At 42.8% G+C, this 18,234-nt stretch overlaps 1 protein-coding gene across 1 annotated transcript in view; it reads left to right on the top strand.

The window, feature by feature from the left end:
* The first annotated feature begins 1,872 nt into the window (after window positions 1-1,872).
* The window catches only part of eya2 (EYA transcriptional coactivator and phosphatase 2), a 29,896-nt gene continuing 13,534 nt past the window's right edge, over window positions 1,873-18,234 (top strand). Inside the window, 7 exon segments of the mRNA XM_056436403.1 lie at window positions 1,873-2,072; window positions 11,678-11,757; window positions 12,191-12,232; window positions 12,642-12,767; window positions 13,792-13,908; window positions 17,339-17,415; window positions 17,865-18,048. Of these exon segments, the coding sequence (XP_056292378.1) occupies window positions 12,665-12,767; window positions 13,792-13,908; window positions 17,339-17,415; window positions 17,865-18,048 (481 nt within the window). The 5' untranslated portion in view covers window positions 1,873-2,072; window positions 11,678-11,757; window positions 12,191-12,232; window positions 12,642-12,664.

Raw genomic sequence — 18,234 nt, 5'->3', positions numbered from 1 at the left:
AGCTTCTAGATGAATTTAGGGTACAAAAAAAAAAAAACCTTAATATCAAGCAGTTTTTAAAGAATGGACTGATTGAGGTTTTCAATAATATCAAATGAATATGTATTATTGAATGGATATGAAACGTCCATGAGCAGTTTGGATCAATCGGACAGTATTGGGATATTTAACCCTTAGATGCATAATCATTTGATATTCCAGGTATTCCTCAAAAATATGTTTTGTTTTGTGTTACTACCCCCTTTCCATAGTGGGGTCTAAATGACCCATGCATTTTTCTATGGAATCAATGGGAACATTTGATTCTTATCAACTGATCAAGTGTCACCCCTCAGGAAGATTATTTTACACAGCAAGAGCTGATACGTGTAAGTATTATCTTCATATAATATTGTGTGTGTGTGTCTTTCAAATAATAATGTTATGATTATTTATCAACAAATTAGCCTACTTTATAACTAGCTAACACTAGCTAGCTAACATTACTATATGTATTGTGTGTGTGTGTGTGCGTGTCATTCATGATTGTTGTGTGAAAGAGTATGTAAAAATGTCACCAAAGATCCATAGCCTTCATTGGATTTACCTGCTTTGCAGAGCAGGAGAAGGAGGATGTAGGATGTATCAGTCCGTGAGGTGTTCTCTACATAATCATAATCCCCATTATGGCTAGCTTAGTATTATTGTTTGGTGGTGACACAAAAGCCACCCCAAAAGAGGAAGAAGCGGGGCCAACCCGAGAAAAAAAAGGTCAGTGAGATCCCCCCAAGTAAAAGATGTAAAAGTCACAAATAGTGTGGAAAATGCAATGTACCTGTGTGCAAAAACAGAAAATAAGAGAGAACTGTCATGACTGGACTACACACACACACACATACACACACACACACACACACACACAGACACACAAGATGTTCACATTTTCTATTGCTGTTGGTAATTTTCAAAAATGTTAAAAAGTGAAAAATAAAGATATTTCAAACATGAAATCATTCTTGTGTGGTCCTTAATATAATACTAAATATTATACAAGTGATTATTCTAAACCAAAATGGCAAAAATGGCATAAAAACACATTGATTCTAATATGGGTCCTTTTTGACCCACTTATGGAAGAGTGTAGGGTCCAGTCACTCGTGCATCTAAGGGTTAAAAAGAGCACAAGGCTTTTTAGAATACCTTTGTACTTTTTGTGCATGTTTACTTCTTTCCAAATACAGAACCAATATGTTTGCATATTTAGTTTGTGTATTACTTCTCCCACCACTTTAGATAGTGTTAGGTACTGCATACAATTAAAACATCTGCAAAATGTCGCATAGGTGCAATATAGCATCAAACAAGAGACATTGCACCTGCAACCTTGGCTAGGCTTTAATCATTCAAATAAATAGTGATTATCAATTGAGGAGGTAGGAATGGACTCTTGATAAACAGCCTGCAGCTATTGACCACGAACTAACACATCCTCCATCTAGAGTGCATACAGAGGACTGAATAGTGTGAGGGTCGTTGTGTAAACACGCGGGAAGAAGAGCCCTTAAACAAGCGCAGATTTAAAGATACAGAAGAAGACGGAAGAAGAAGAAGAAGAAATACATTAGAGTGGTTGAGATAAGGGAGCGCGCTCTGGCGTACACGCGCGCTAGCACGCACACACACACGTTACAAGTTCAGGCTTCGTGCAGCGCGCGCAAGGCTCGGAGAAGAGGAGGAGGAGGAGGAGGAACCAGAAATCTTCCCTCATTTACTTAACAACACTTCCCCACCGCCGGGAAAGCAAACACGCTCCTGAAGCTGCAGCGGAAGAGAAGAGGCGATATCGACGCGAGTGAGTGTCTGCGGAAGGCTGTCAGCACCTGGAGCCGCTCGAGCGAGGGAGCCTGCGCCTCTTCGTCCTCTTCGTCCTCTTCTTCCTCTTGTTTATTCTCAGGAGCCGCGAGTCACCGGGTGCGCTCACTTTGTCACTGATTTTGCCGGGACACTTGCGAGAGGCGTGCGGGGTCCTGTGGGCATGGAGAGGAGACTGCTGTGACTGAGGATCGGATTGTTTCCCTGCTTTCTGGAGAATGGTGAGTGGGAAACACTCCATCCTGTTCTCTATGCGGCTGTTTCTGGTCAAAGCGTTATATTTGATAAAATATGCTAAAATATGATTCGGAAATATTTCTGTTCCGCTCTGTTGGTGTCCAATTTAGATAATCTTCTAAATTAAACACGCATCTCATCCACAACTACATCAGATAAATATCCTTTAAATAAGCACCCGTCACTCCTGTATGGTTTTTAATTATGTGTGTCATCAAATGGTACAATAAAAAATAAACATGAGACTAAATCTTCTATTGTATTCTGTGTACACACATTTACATTTTATTTGAATAAAGTCATCTAATTAATACATATACTTGACTAATACAATAATAAAAATAATTGAAAAGGTGTGTTTTCATATAATGTATTTGAGACATATACTTGGCTATATTCTTTATTAGAAATAAACCCTAAAGGCCTCATACAATCACACATTTCTACACTATACCCCCTTAATTGCTAATGCATAAAAAGTAGGCCAATCTAAAAGTAAATATTTTCCTTTTTCAGTGGAAATCTTGTCAGCTGCGGATACTATCATATTATTTCCTTCTTCGCTATTCAGCATAAATTTCTTTTATTTATTCCAATACATTGTAATTGCAGAACACCCCCAAAATCCATCATCAACAAATCAGTATTTGTGTCTCCTCGAGACCTTTAAAAGACGCGGAGGGGGAAAGTGTGTGAGGCACCTTCTCTTATTGAGCTCCTTTGTTTTTCTTGGTGCTGGTTAAATCTGTTCAACACTTTCTGCTCGGTTTGAGAACAGAAGATTACACTGAAATCACTGACACCCCCCAGCAGCCATACAGGGACCCTCATTAACTAAATTAGGGGAGCCTCGCTAAGCATTTTTTTTTAAAGGCTGGTATTCATATTTTTCAAGGAGCCCCTTCATGGCTCCAGACTAGAAACTCACTCACTGTTTTTCCAGCCGTTTAAATCCCCTTTAAACATGTCGATCAGCTGCACAGTTGGAGGAGCGGGGACTTAGTGGGGCCCTTTGGTTTCTGAAAATGTAAATAAGTTTAAAGCAAAGAAAGATGACATTACATATTTTCGTGTAGGATCTGGTTCGATTTTCACAACAAGTCATTACATGGATTAGTTATGAAATAAGTAAGATCATAACATCCCTTCTTTTTAAATTCAATTTGAATTAGCATTATTTGAACTATAACCTCTTGGGTTTCGCATCTTCATGGACGACATCAGAGCTTTTTGTTTTATTACTATTGCCATTGTTTAGTAGTGCAATGTGTTTCCTGTCATTTTCCTCTCATTTCTGCTTTTCAAAAAATAATTACTTCTCCCTGTCAGAATCAGTTATCTGAAATAAACCTGAAAGTAAGGTTTTTATTTAGTAAAAATAGATTCATCAGAGATTTATCAGATTCTGGTCTGTGATTGTAAATCTCAGTAAATCTCCTTTTGTATACTTGTATTTAAACCCCCACAAATACCGTTATGGGGTCTTGATGGAGGGGTGGTGGGGTGTGTGTTGGTGCTCAGACCACATACCGAAGGTGTGTGCTCGGGCATGTTTGATTTAACACTGCGGTTCGTCTCTTAATAACATTAGGCCCCATTTCTGGACTGCTGGGTCCCTCTCAGCCTCTCTCCCTCTCTCTCTCCTCAGCCTTCATGGTTCCTATTACTAGCTCTAATAAATTGTGAATAAGCAGCAGCCCAAAAAGTCCCGGGCTGCGGAGAATTCCCCATCCTGTAGCGCAAGGCACCCCCTCTTAAGAAAACACAAATTAATTCCAAACCCCTCTGTAGCCAAATGTTCGTGGAATGATAAATATTTTCACAGGAAGCTCTGCTCTTCCTGACTTTATCTGCACCAATGTCATTATATCTCTACACAGCCGCACAGTTCTTGATGTCTTTTAGCTTCTGTGCATCTCTCTCCTCCTCCTCCTCTTCTTCTTCCTCTCTCTTTGGGAGTCAAATGACCTGAAGGTTACTGCATGGCTCTCTTGTCGACCCTTAAAGTCTGAAAATATATGCAATCCATCCTCTATTATTATAGTACTCGAAACTAAACTGATGAGATTCACTGTGTGTGTCCATCCAATATTTGGTGCTGAAAAGTTTGAGCTTTTTTTCAGTTTTTTGCTGCTTTTTTCTTCTATGAAACTATTGTATTCATTCACACACTGTCTTTGTGTTTGTGCTCAGCCCCGTGAACAAGGACATCTTTCTAAATGAGCATGCAGACACCTTGTTTTATGCTTCGCGACTTTCATTCTAGAATAGTTTGTCCTGCTTTTCATAATAAAAGAAATATTATTTCAGCTGTTGAACGGACCACAGAGAAGATAACCACTTTTTGTTAGAATAATGTCTACTTTTAAGTTGGCACTTAATGTGCATCTGCATGTTTACCCCGTAATTTACTTACTTCTTTATTCTTTTGCATTTCCCCATTGCTGAGCGACTAGCGTCACTTTAATTTAAGTTCCTCATTGTTCGTTACAGCTATTTGCGTCTAACTCTGGCCGTATACCTTCCTTGAGGGGTCACCATGGAATAAAGTAAAGTTGAAGTCTTCTAGGTTTTCATGGAACGAATGCTTCTGAACCTTATACAACTTCAGAAGAAGCAATCATGAATGTAGCCTGATATGTGCAGCTGTCTGCATAAACAGAAAGCCTGACTAAATCAAAACTCCCTCAACTATTCTTTGTCAAACTTCTTTATTACTGTCGAGAAAAGCAATACAGCAGATGGAGAAACGAAGACAACAGCAAATTATTCTGAATTATTAGCATTTAAAAAACGGTATAATTTCCTCTCCTTCTGGTTTTTCTGAATTGGTGTGGTGTGTGTGTGTGTGTGTGTGTGTGTGTGTGTGTGTGTGTGTGTGTGTGTGTGTGTGTGTGTGTGTGTGTGTGTCAGTGTCATCGAGCCATCTTGAAGCAATGTGTCCGTGTTGTTGTGAGCCCTTGGACGTGTGCGTGCGTGAATCTGTATAAACCTCAATATGTTAAGTGAAACAAAAAGCTCACGATTGAAAAAAGATGCCGCTGATTCTAATGTTGTGTGACTTATCACACACACTTCCTCCCAAATGTCTTCTCCTCCTCTCCCTCCCTTTTTAATTCCCTTAAAGCCCCAGAGAGCTCCCGGGGTGTGTGTGTGTGTGTGTGTGTGTGTGTGTGTGTGTGTGTGTGTGTGTGTGTGTGTGTGTGTGTGTGTGTGTGTGTGTGTGTGTGTGTGTGTGTGTGTGTGTGTGTGTGTGTGTGTGTGTGAACCCTTGGCTGTCAGCAGCAGACAACAGCTGTCTCTGACTGACTATCTCCACTCTCCTTATCTCATCTTGAGAATGGAGAAGCCACACACTTTGCAGCGTAGAGCCTAAAGTGATCATATTTCTTCTTTCTTTTGGTGCTTTATAACAGTTTGGGTCTTTTTCACCGAAAATATAATTTCATAATTATCTCTGGCTCTGGTTATTTTTGTCTGAATTGATCTTCTTGAACAGCATGTTCCATGTCTACTCATATGTTATAATACCTCCGTTACCCTGCATTCTTATCTCTCCAAAAAGGCATACATCACTGGCATCTCTTCTCTCTCTCGCTTTCTCACTCTCACACACACACAAACACACTCCCACAGTAAATCCAACAGTAAAGAAATAATTGGACCTCAGGCCGTCTGTAACGCCCGTGAGCTTCAGCGACCAGCGAGCTCTGTCTGGCCAGCTGTTAGCAACTACGACGGCCACCCGCCGTCTCCCGCTGGGCAGACTGATCGAGGGCAAACCGTTTCATCCTAATGACTAATAAAGCAGCCAGTCTGAGAGTGTGTGTGTGTGTACATTTGTGTTTGTGATAGTTAATTAGAGAAAAACAGGAGCAGTCATGCAGTCAGGCGTGTGTCAGTTGTTGAGTGTGCGAGCGCGTGTGTGACCAGATGTTTTATAATTATTATTTTTTCATACCTGGGACAGACCACCATCTGACTGGGGTCAGCCTGGTCCTCCAACCCCACAGCCGCTCCTGCGGGCTGCTGGGAGGTCTGCCAGCTGTCCCTCACTTTGACCCCTGTCCCGGGGCACTGGTTCTGGGGGAGACAGAGTCTGGGCCTTGGAGTAGGTGGTCCTTTTTCTCAGATTTGGCAATATCACTAGGGGGGGGGAGGTAGTTTGTGATATAATTAGAGTGTGTGAGTGCCGTTTAATGGGCAGTGAAGGCGAGTGAAAAAGAGACTGTGTGATGGAGAAAAACAGAGATAAAGACACTTGCATTGTGGAATAAAGAGGCTTTGATTACAGGGGGACAGAAGGGGGTAGCTTCTGGCATTAGAGCAGCCTTGTTGCAGAGAGTTAGTCAAGTGGAAAAGAGAGGCCACCGAGTCTGAGAGGTAAAGTTACACAGACAGAGTGGGCAACAGGTTCACTGCTGCCAGGGATTAATCGGAGCCCCGCGTAGAATGACTTCTGTTCTGTATCTGTCATTATGCGACTTAACTGCTCGTTCACTTTTAATTTAAAGATTGTCAGTATTAGCCAGGTGTGCCTGTGTTTTGAGTCCTCTGTGGGAGTTGAACCTGTCAATAAAGGGATTAATCGCTCGCCGGCGTTTTTTAAAACTGGTTGCTCGAGTTCCTTAATTTCTAGTTGATGATGTAAACATGATAACGGCCGTATCAGATGATGACGTCTGCATGCTGGCTGCGTGAAACCGCATTGAGACGGGTCACCCTGATCGTAAACTGACGAGCGAAACATGGAAACATCTTACCCGGGCGATTTTGCTTTTTACCGTCTCAGCAAATTTCGGACGTGGTATGTGGAGTCAACAAAAACACGTCGGGTTACTGTCGACTTTAGCATTTTTCCCAACGTCAAAAATGAAGCACCGTTGCTCAGCTTTTTTATTCCAGGTTTACTGTTTTCGGCAAAGCAACAATGCTAAGTTGTAGTGAATCAAGTATTAACAGTTGATCACAAAAAGGACCCCAGTTAGAAAACAGCTGGCGTCGTTCACTTCATACAGGCAGCAGTGGCGTTACTGGCAAATGACACACTTTCTGCTGTGTGTCCGATATGATGCTAAAATATGCGGAGGGCACACACACACACTTGGAATGTAAGTGCCCGTTGATGAATTCTCCGGTTGCCGAGGTCGTGATGGGTTGAAATGATCAATCCTGAACATCTGTCAGTGGACCACCAGCATGCCCGAGCCTCCGTCTCAGCACAGCTCATGTACCCATGTTGAACATTTTCTTTGAGACTACTTTCCAACTTTCTCACTAATGTCCTTTTTTTTAAAGAAGCAAACAAGTTTAATGAACTGTTAGTTGGAGGATTATCATTGTCGTCAATAGGTTCCTGCAATGAGTTTTTAAAATCCTAAATGAGTCAGCTTTTTGGCCCTTCTGGTTCCCTCATCTCGCAGTCAATGTTTTTTGGTTAAATGCCTGAAGTAAGGCCTGTGATTAATGCAACCTCGAAAGATGTAACTTTCTTCTTCTACAGTCTGAAATCGGTCAGTAAATGCCCCTCGCGTGAATGTTGAACCTGTTGCGGTTGCTAACGAGTGGATAAATGAGATCAAATATTGTAGGCTGGTCCGCCCTCACAGTCTCGTTGTAATGAATCGAGCTCAAGAGCCACTGAGCTTGTTTTCTGTTTCCGAAATCCAATGGGAAAAAAAATCACTTTTGAATTTCTGTCTCGGAAACCAGGGGCGATGCTAACTCCTAGGTTGGCCGACCCCAATACCTCATCCCCACACCACTCTATCTGATGAGAATCCTTTCTCTAGCTAATTTTAAAATAAATTGGCTTTTTACATTTTTTTATAATTGATAAATCATTGAAGTCATCTTTCAAAAATGATGTCTTTGGGTTTTGGACTGTTCAGATGAAAATACAAATGTAAAGACATCACTTTTGGTTTTGTGAAAAAATTTCACAATTTTCTAACATTTGATAGACCAAGAGATCAACCGGTTTATCCAGAAATCTGTAAAATATTAGAGAAAAAAATGTAAACAATCACCCCCAAAGCACGGTGATGACAGATGTAATCAAACAGCAATTGGCTCTGTTGTTTTCAGCCTGTGTTTGTTTGTAGAAATATATTTTGTAAATGCGACCTTGCAAATTATCAAGTATATTATATGTCCGCACACGGTTTATTGAAGGATTATCAGGCTTAGGAGGACATGAGGAGTTTGCAGTGTCTGTAAGGACTGGTTCCCTCGTTCTATCACTAGCTATTAGATATTAAAGGTGTTAGCTTTTACCCTTTCAATATGGATGTAGCTTAAAAGATTTAAAGGATAAAGTGAAAACTAATTGTACTGCTGTGTGCCAAAGGTGGTTAAAGAGAGCAGGAGCTGGCAGATGGCACAGATTTCCACCATGAGGCCCCTGATACTCAAATACTGGGCCCTTGTTCTGTGTCTTTTATCGGCGACAGAGAGAGAGAGAGAGAGAGAGGGGTTGTGTGCAGAAGTGAATCAATCCCCAACTTTGCCTCAGGCTCCATGGCAGACTGTCCACATGGAGGGCTCCAGGTGGGGTCCCATATGGCTCGATTATAGACCGGCAAGTCCCCTTATATTGAGATCCACAACGCTTCAATAACAGGTCAAAGCATCGGAGGCTCAGTGGGTGACCAGACTCTCACGTGTCCCGTCCAGACAGTCACTGTACATATTGACCGAGTCTAATCAGACACACACACACACACACACACACAAATCAGGCACCTGGCATGATATTCAAATCATTGTTGATGAATGTAATTCAAAGAAACTGCGCACAGTCGTCATATGAAATTCAGAGAAAAACATTAATACCAAATTCTAAGGTGATTCAAAAGAGAAGAGCGCTGATCTTTTATGGTCCAACTGTTTAAAATAAAATCATTTTAAATATGTGTTACACAGTAAAATGCAGGCGTTACTTAATCAAACCGACCAAAACCGACAATCTGCCACTGTGTGCCCAGAGGCCGAGATAATCTCTGAAACGTTGCTGTTTTTTCTTTGTTCACACCACTTCTTCTATTTCTTAAAAACAAGCGCAACACCCTGAATGCTTTCTACATTTCATGAGTCTGCGCTTTGTTCCCCATATGAATGATTCGTTGCGCCTTATCCTTTTCTTCCTTCGTATGGACTGATGAATGGACAAGTTGGCCTCTCTGGATCAGTTTCCTGTCTGCCGCTGTTTCCCTGCCCAACAGTTTAGTTGAGCGACGGGTAAATCTGCTCCAACTCGAGCGTCGTCCTTTAACTGTATCAAATGGCCTTTCGACTTAAAGCGCAACACGCCATCCTGTGATGTAATCCATCAGCACAAAGGCGAGAATTTGATATCCGTGAAAGAAGCAGTGGTCTCGCAGAACCCTGGGACCCAGGTGAAGCTGGTGGGACTGGCCTCGTGGCCTCGTGGCCCCGCGGCCCCCCGCGGCCCTCGCTGGGTTTGTTTTAGCTTCAGTTTCAGCCCCTCGGCTCTCCGCATCTCTGCTGAGCTCCGCTCGTCTTCCCTCCGGTGTCCTGCCGTTCCCATGGCCTTGTGCGCCCTCCTCCCAGGCCTCACCCTGAACCAGGAAGTGCCTTCCCCTGTCACGCACAGTGTTTTGTGTGTGTGTGTGTGTGTGTGTGCGTGTGCACACAGGGCCGTTTCTGGGATACAGCTGAAGTCGCTTTCACTTTTGATCCCTGGGAAGAACGAGGAAACGCGAAGCACAACAGCTCTCTCCTTATTTCCCCTCCGTGCTGCAGGATCAGAGTTCCTCTCTCCAGCTCCACAGTCTGCGTTTGACAAAGGTCCGATCAGGATCTCTGAGAGCTGCTCGGACTAAAGGGGGATTTCAAGTGGAAAGAAATAGGAAAACCATTGATAAACACGGACACATGGTTTCGATTAAAGTACAGGTTTCACATTTGAACTGAAGCTTAAAATAAAAGACGTGTTGCTGAGGTGTGATTCTAATAAGATCAATAATAATCTTCATTTAAAGCGGATCAGGTTAGACACTTTTATCCAATTTGTATGTTGTTAATGCCCTTGTGTTTTTACACAAGGCTATAATTAAATCACCTACTTAGCGTCACAGTCACAGTCCGTTTTATTTATGTTTGTGTTACGCTCAATAACACGGATGTGCAGGTGGATTTTTTTTTTGTGGCTGCTTCATGGTTGAAGTGCATTTATTTACTCAGAAAACCCTGTGAACTGTCTTGGGTGTTTTAAAAGCCGGGAGGGCGGCTCCATCAGCTGGAGCTGACGCAACACGAGGTGTGTTTACTTTGCTTTTCTGTCAAAAAATTGCTCCCGTTCATGACACGAGGACAACAGAAAAGATACAGTACGTCGGGAAAAGGTGTCGGGGTGCCAGTGGCGCTTCTGCTCCCGGTCACAATTTGTGCCACTTTTCTCAGATGGCTTTTGCTTTTTTCTCCTCCCCGCCTCTCCTTCATCTTCTCTGCTGCTGTAAAACCCGACTGCCCCTATAATTCATGACTGTCATCTGTCTCTGTCGTTGTGTTGTCAGCCAGGTCAGAGGTCAGGCAGTTAGCTGCAGCTTTGCCAGATTGGAAAGGCCCAGAGGCAAAGAGAGAGAGAGAAAAGAGAGAGAGACATTGAGAAATGAAATAAGTGAAGTACTTCCACGCTGTTGTGCATCGCCGTAGAGCAAAAATAAACACGATCAAGTTCCACATCATTTTGTGGGGCTGAAGAAATTGGCTGCAATTCAGCCACCGGAGCATCAGTGATGGTTGGCGATACTGTGTGTGTATGAGGTCTCTTCATACACAACTGTTTGAAATATGCAAAATAATAAGAGAATAAATCCAAAAGTACAGCGTGGGTATTGTCCACATACTTATATTAGTAAATTACTTGACTTGTACCTTAAAGTCTCCTAATACTACTTCCGGCACCCTCATTACATCATGCACAATATGTTCATGCATTATGATGTGGAAGCTTGTGTGAGTCAGGTTTAGGATCCGCTGTCAAACTCAGACTAATTAATGTGGCATTGACCTTTTGACCTCCAGCTTACTCAGCCGAGACCTCCCCTTCCCTCTCTTCTTTTCACCTTTTTTTCCGCTCTCAATCTTTCATCCTTCCCTATGTCTGTCAGTGGGGCCTAATAGAGGCAAATCCAGTAAAAGAGACATTAACCCCTCTTCTGTCTCATCCTGTCACCAACACACACACACACACTATTATTGTCTTATTTGGACGGCAGCCTTGTTCTGCTTTATTTCCGCCAAAGAGCTTCAGAGAGTCAGCAGAGTGAGTCAGTATTGGTGGAGCATTTCCCCCTAAAACAATGTCACCTGTCAGGTTCCCGTGACTTCTCATTTAATGACCGAAATCTTCCCATCAATGCCACATTCATCGCGCCCTCTTTCTTTCCGTCAACCCTCTAAACGAGTCACCTCTTGAACTCTCGTGCTTGGAAGACACCGAAGAACAAACCTGCTCCTCTCCCTCCTCACCCTGCTGCAACAGGGCCCCCGGAGGCGAGTCCCCATGTGTCAGTCACCGGCATACCTGTGTCCTGATGGTGTGTGTTTGCTATTGTTTGCGCAGGAGAGTTGACGGCTTGAGAGGAACCCGACTAACAGCAGTGTGACGGGATACGGAGGATAAAGCTCTCTCTCCACAGTCAGGTGAGAGGCCACGACTACAAAGGGGAGACGAGCAAAGTGCTTGAGATGAAAAGGCTCGCTGGAGTTACTGCGATCAGCCAGTCGAACAGATTATGCACTCTGACAATAAACCCAGACCCGGACGACACATCTTCATGTTTGCAGTGAAATATTCGTACCACTTATTGAACGTGTATCTGAATTAAACAAAAAAACTGCATATTCGTGGATATTCAATGGACAGCCATGCATTATTTTGTGAAGTTTTGAGCAAGAGGGTCTCCTGCAAAACATGATTTCTCTGGAATTGTAAGAATTAGTATCATGTAATGTCATGCCAATACCCGAGGAGCACTTCATTCCAACTATATTAGATTCAAGTTTCAGCTTTTCTAAATCTCATTGTTTAATTCCTAACCGCTTTTCATTGTGTATTTTCTTGCCTCATCCACAGGGCTTCTGAGCATCCACTTCCAACTCACCCGACCTACTGCAGGTGAGTTACCAACATTGAAAGTGGAATTGCATTCCTGTATTGTCATGCATTGCAATGTATGAATGCATGTTTGCGTTTATTTCAAATGTGGCGCTATTAATGTGTGGAAACTGCCACATCATTGTGATTCAGCCTAACACTGTGTGATGTCAATCACTGACTCATTACATTTTATTTGACTAAAAACTGGAAAGGGTTTTCTTTTTTCTTTTCTTGTTATTATTTTAAATCGTCTCTTTCGATTTAACCAGCGGAAGCTGTCTTTCTTGGCATTAAAAGAACGTGTTTGCACGTTGAGCGTGTTCTTCCTCAGTCCTAACCGTGACCAACATAGATGTTCTTTTGTAACAGATAAAGTCAAAGGTAACTCGTCAATAAAGGGTTCCTCATATTTCCTTCCTTATTTCAGATCAGCCGACGGGGAGACGAGTCATGGCTGCGTATGGGCAGACTCAGTACAGCCCGGCCCTCCAGACCGCGGGGCCGTATGCGCCGTACACTCACCACGCGCAGGGCTACAGCATGCCGTCTTACAGTGAGTACCCACTGACACGCACTGACATCATCGATGCATTATTATTGATAATCATCTAAAAAGCAAAACGTTTGTGTGAAGTGATGACAAAGTAAATCTCAGATTATATACATCAGATTCTGTAGCTCTGTTTATTCTCTAATGCGACGCTTTCTTTTATTAACTTGTGAAAGCAACAAGACGTCGATTCATTGGACGACATCAACATTAAACTGGACACTAATTCAGTCGCTTTACAAATAGTGGAAGAAAAAAAATGGGGGACAAGTCAGTTTTTTAATGAATGACAAGATGTACACTACCATTCAAAAGTTTGGGGTCACTTAGAAACTTATTTTTCAAAGAAAAGCACTGTTTTTTCAATAAAGATAACATTAAATTAATCAAAAATACACTCTATACATTGTTAATGTGGTAAATGACTATTCTAGGTGGAAGTGTCTGGTTTCTAATGAAATATCTCCATAGGTGTATAGAGGCCCATTTCCATCAACGATCACTCCAGTGTTCTAATGGTACATTGTGTTTGCTAATCGCCTTAGAAGACTAATATCTGATTAGAAAACCCTTGTGCAATTATGTTAGCACAGCTGAAAACAGTTATGCTGGTGATATAAGCTATATAACTGGCCTTCCTTTGAGCTTGAAGTTTGAAGAACAAAATTAATACTTCAAATATTAATCATTATTTCTAACCTTGTCAATGTCTTGACTATATGTTCTATGAAATGTTCAATTCATTTGATAAATAAAAGTGAGTTTTCATGGAAGACACGAAATTGTCTGGGTGACCCCAAACTTTTGAGCGGTAGTGTATGTAGATTGATTGTTGTACATCCATACACCTACAGTCGTAGCGTTTGTTGTTATTGATCGGTCCACAATGTAAATACAGACATAAGTCAACATTAGTTAATACAAAATCTAAATTTTTTCACCTCAGCATGAGTGTCTTAAAACTGCATAATGACTCGTTTGTTCATGAAACCAAACAAATTAATCTTGTGCGTTCATCTATACTTAGACATTAAAACAGAAGACGGCCTGAGTCACTCTCCGGGGCAGACGGGAATACTGGGCTACTCAAACTTCAGCAGCACTCCTCCAAGTCAGAGTCTCTACAGCTACTCGCACACACACGGTCAGTCGGAAACTCTGCATGCACTGAATGTATGGTCACGCGATCGCACACGGACCCTCCATGCGCCATCTTTGATTTCAACCTTACTGGAAGGAGCTTCCATCCGTGTGCTGCCTTCCTTGACTCCTCTTCTCCTCGTCTCCTCTCCTCCTCGTCTTTCTCTCTTTTCCTCCGGCACACCTGTTCTCCATTAGCCGCGGTCTGGACTCCTGGCGTCAAAAGTCTCCCCGCCCCTCCTCTTTTCTCGGGGTCAGGCCCCCTTTCTCCACTCAGACCAACAACACAGCATGCGAGCGCTGGTGTCTGTTGGGGAGAAAGAGACCGTGAGGAAACATGTAGACGGAGAGAGGATGGAACAAAGGAACAAAAACAAGAATAACAGAGAACAGGAGATGGGCAGAAGGTCTTTGCGGAAAAACAAAAACTCGAAAATGAAGTGTGTGCAGCTCTTTGCCCACGTATGGCTGTGTGTGTGTCGGTGTGTGTATCTGTGCTGTACACATTCCTCAGTCGTCCGGCGCCCAAAGCATGACTCCCTCAGTGCGACTTTATGGCTTTGAAAGCAGCATGAAATTGACCTTGTGTGTGAGACGGGAGAGGTTAAGGTGCATTATACGCAGGGGTGAGTAGGTTTAATGTTGCAGACTAGGGGGATGACCCGAATGGACGAGACAGAGGGGGGACAACACAGGATTAAACAGTAAACGGATGAGGTTCAGTGTTGCATACTGCGCATGAGGTTATTTTACAAGTACTGTACTAATTGGAACATGAGCTCATTATAATATAGATGTATTATAATGAGCCTGTGCATTCAAATGCCATCTTTATTACAATAGTATTTTCTTGCTTTTGCTCATTTTCTTGGGTTTGATGTTAGTTCTGCTGGGTTGTTGCATTACATCACATCGCATGTCATTTAGCTGACGCCTTTATCCAAAGCGACTTACAGTAAGTGCATTCAACCATGAGGACAAACTCAGAACAACAATCTAATAGCACTGCGCTCATGACGACACTCAAATAAAGTCTAACAGGGAAAGAAACAATCAGACAATGGGACAAGTTTTCTGTAAGTTCCATCTCAACCACTTTATTTGGAGGATGGGGGGTCGAAGCTGAACAAGAAAAAGTCAAACATACGCTGTAGCTTCATCAAACTTATTTGGAAGTGAAAACAAAACAAGTAAATTGGAAATTGATGATTTAATTAACGTTTACAGATGCACATTTAGAGTGCGTGCGCTGACTTGCAGTTTTACCTCCAAAAAGTGGTTTTAGATTTCTTTACAAACCGAATCTCTGATTATGTGACCGCTTGAAGGATTTGCCCTGTCGGGAGTAATTGGAATGATTTCAGCGTCACCAGGAGTCCCGATAGAAATAGGGGCCAAAGGCTCCAGCTGTACAATACTCCAACAGTGTTGCCTGAATCGAACCCAAAGTTGACAACAAGGAGTTCATAAGTTGGAGAGTGTGACCTCCTTTTCAGTTCTCTTTCTAGTCCTTCCCAAATAACTGTAGTTTCCCAAATCACTTCCGTTTTAGGAGAATATTCAGATGTCAGACATTACAGGGGAATGTAAATAGACATGTAAACACACTTGTGACGAAACCTCTCACAAACTGCACAGCGCTCAATGACTCCGTTGGAGCACGACTGTTGGAACAACAAACCTTTTTTTTCTGTTGTTGAAATTCTCGTTTGAGTTTGAAAGACACTGTTCCCAAACAAAATGAATTTGTTTGAATATTTTTAAGCATAAATCATTTACTGCAAACTTCAAACGGTAATTAACTGCCGCAACAACCGAATGTTTGAAGGATTTCAGAATGTTTCCATGTCATCCATTATACTGTACACAATTCACGAGCACACACACACACACCACAGAATGTCATTGACACACGTACTGTACACGGTGCGTACAACTGAAACCAAATGGGGACTATGGGAGCCTTTTTGTGTTTACTTAAGAGACCTCCTGTATTTTTCCTTCAGTCACTTTGAAGATTGTTGTGTTGTCCGGGGAGGTTCCAGTGTGGTTCTTCCATTGAGTCATTTCTCTCCACTTTGTCATGCACCGTGGAGGGGAGAAGAAGAAAAGTGGAGCAAGAGGGAGCAGTCGTGGACTGCATTTGTCACGGAAGTTCAGACTTGAGGAAGAATATCTTTAAAAATCAGGACCGTTCTGGTCATAAATCTTTGTTGCCCCCTTAGGGCAACTTGCTGTACAGCTAGCAGTGAAAACCAAACAAGGCAGGTCCTTCACAGAAACACAGACTGAGTGGCCTGCAAGTACTTTATACACACACAGTATTACCTTCCTACTGCACACGACAACAACAAAACACACAATCAATAAACAATACAGTTAAAAAGCAATTATTTGCAAAGCTTAATTGATCTGTTTAAAAATATATATATATTATCCAGACACTCTAATTGCAGTGTAATCAATAATCAGCTCAACCAACTGACATGCCTCGTCCTCCAGCCATCACGAGTCGCCAGTCAATGACGATGCCGGCCTATTTATCTAACCTGCATGTCTTTGTACCGCGGGAGGAGCACCTGGAGGGAACCCAGAGTGTGTGCCGAGCTCGTGGAATATCTCAACCTCTTCTCTCTTCTTCTCTTCGGATTGGCACAAGACATTTACAGGCTTTCGTGGTTTCTACAGAAAATTTATCGACTAGGAGGTTGAAGTTTGTTGGACGTCATTTCATGAAATCTGGTCCAACTCGGGATGAAATGTTTAAACAAGGAGATCCCTTCACTTTGAATCTAGTGCCACGAACTCAAGTCTGTGGCCGAAAAACCAATCAACCCCAGCTCCATTTTAATGAACAAATGTCAGCAGCAAACTAAATAATAAACATTATACAATTGGTCAGTGAGCGCTGCATCTGTTCGCGGATGTTCCACTACCGCCGAACCCTTCGGAACCTCGTGAGATATCCATCCAACGGGCTCAATGCAAATGCTGTCCAGTGCTGGAGGTGGAGGTGAAATCATGAATCAGACACCCCATGGACAGACTTGAGAGTCAAAGGTTCAGGCTGAGGCAGCATCACTTGGGTGGGGGGAGGGGGGGGGGGTTGCTTGGAGGAAGATAGTCCTGCCCTGGCTTGAGGAGAGTGAGATGAGTCTCGGAGCAGCAGAGTTTCCAACCTGTATTGTGCTGCCAGACATAAATCTCACTCCCGGCACCTGCAGCACTGAGCTGTCACTGAGGAAGGAGTGAACGTGTACGGCTCATTATTTCCTCCGCGCAGTTCCGCAGATCAGATCGCGATATCCGAGATTGATCCATCGATACAAGATGCAACACAGTCAAACAGCTCGCCATGTTGCAACTGTTCGCTATCCTGCAGGATGGAAGTATACCTAAAAGGTTTGACCTTTTGTCTTCTCGTCACATTTCAGGTGGCGGTATTTCATCTGGAATTTTCCAAGGCACCCACGCGATCTCAAGTTCGACCCCGTTCAACTCGACCCAGCAAGTGAGTAACGTGACTTCTATCCGATTGCTTTTGCTGCCAAGACTTCTGGGACGTTTCTACAAGAGGATAAAGAAAAATATATCTGCTAAAAGAAATAGTCACAGCGGCCGCGATGCCGTATCGGGGCCGCTCCGCTCCAGTCGGTGTCTCCAGGATGCGTACGTGGAGGTGCACTGTTTGCTGAACCTGGGAGCCTGAAAGCCTTTTCTCCACCACATTGAAACGGTGGAAATGGAAGCGCACAGCGTACCAGCTCATTTCATTCTCTCATTTTTTGGCATCAGGACAACATTTTGCCATGACGATTCACACACATTCAAACAATACCAGCAGCTGGTAATTGCAGCTAAAGATATATTAATCTCCACATGTAGCTACTGTCACAACTGTCTTAAATAAATCCTATCGTGACACGGGCTGACGGAAGTCATTTGTTTACCTTTTGACAGGAGTTCTCAGCGTACTCAAGCTACAGTCCGAGTCAGTACTCTCCGTATTATAACTCTCATCACTACAACAGCCCCTACCTATCCAGCAGCAACATCAGCCCTGCTGCCATCACAGCTCCGTTAGCCTATCAGCATCCAGAACACCCCGTAATGCTGCCCAATCACAGCCCGGAGTCACACACAGGTAAGGAGGGACAAACCACCTGAGATTGTTGTTATTGTTTTCAAAAGGATATGTTATGCCACATGAGAGCATATCATGCCGACCTGTTTTATGGATTATACTATATATATAGGTGTCTTTTTGAAGAATGTCCTTACTTTGTTTGAGTGATTTCTGTTGATTGATTCATACTAAGTGCCATTGTTT

This window comes from Pseudoliparis swirei, chromosome 18 (assembly GCF_029220125.1).
Source record: "Pseudoliparis swirei isolate HS2019 ecotype Mariana Trench chromosome 18, NWPU_hadal_v1, whole genome shotgun sequence".
Classification (NCBI taxonomy): Eukaryota; Metazoa; Chordata; class Actinopteri; order Perciformes; family Liparidae; genus Pseudoliparis; species Pseudoliparis swirei.
The sequence above is the reverse complement of the archived record's forward strand: the minus strand, read 5'-3'. Positions and strand labels throughout refer to the sequence as shown.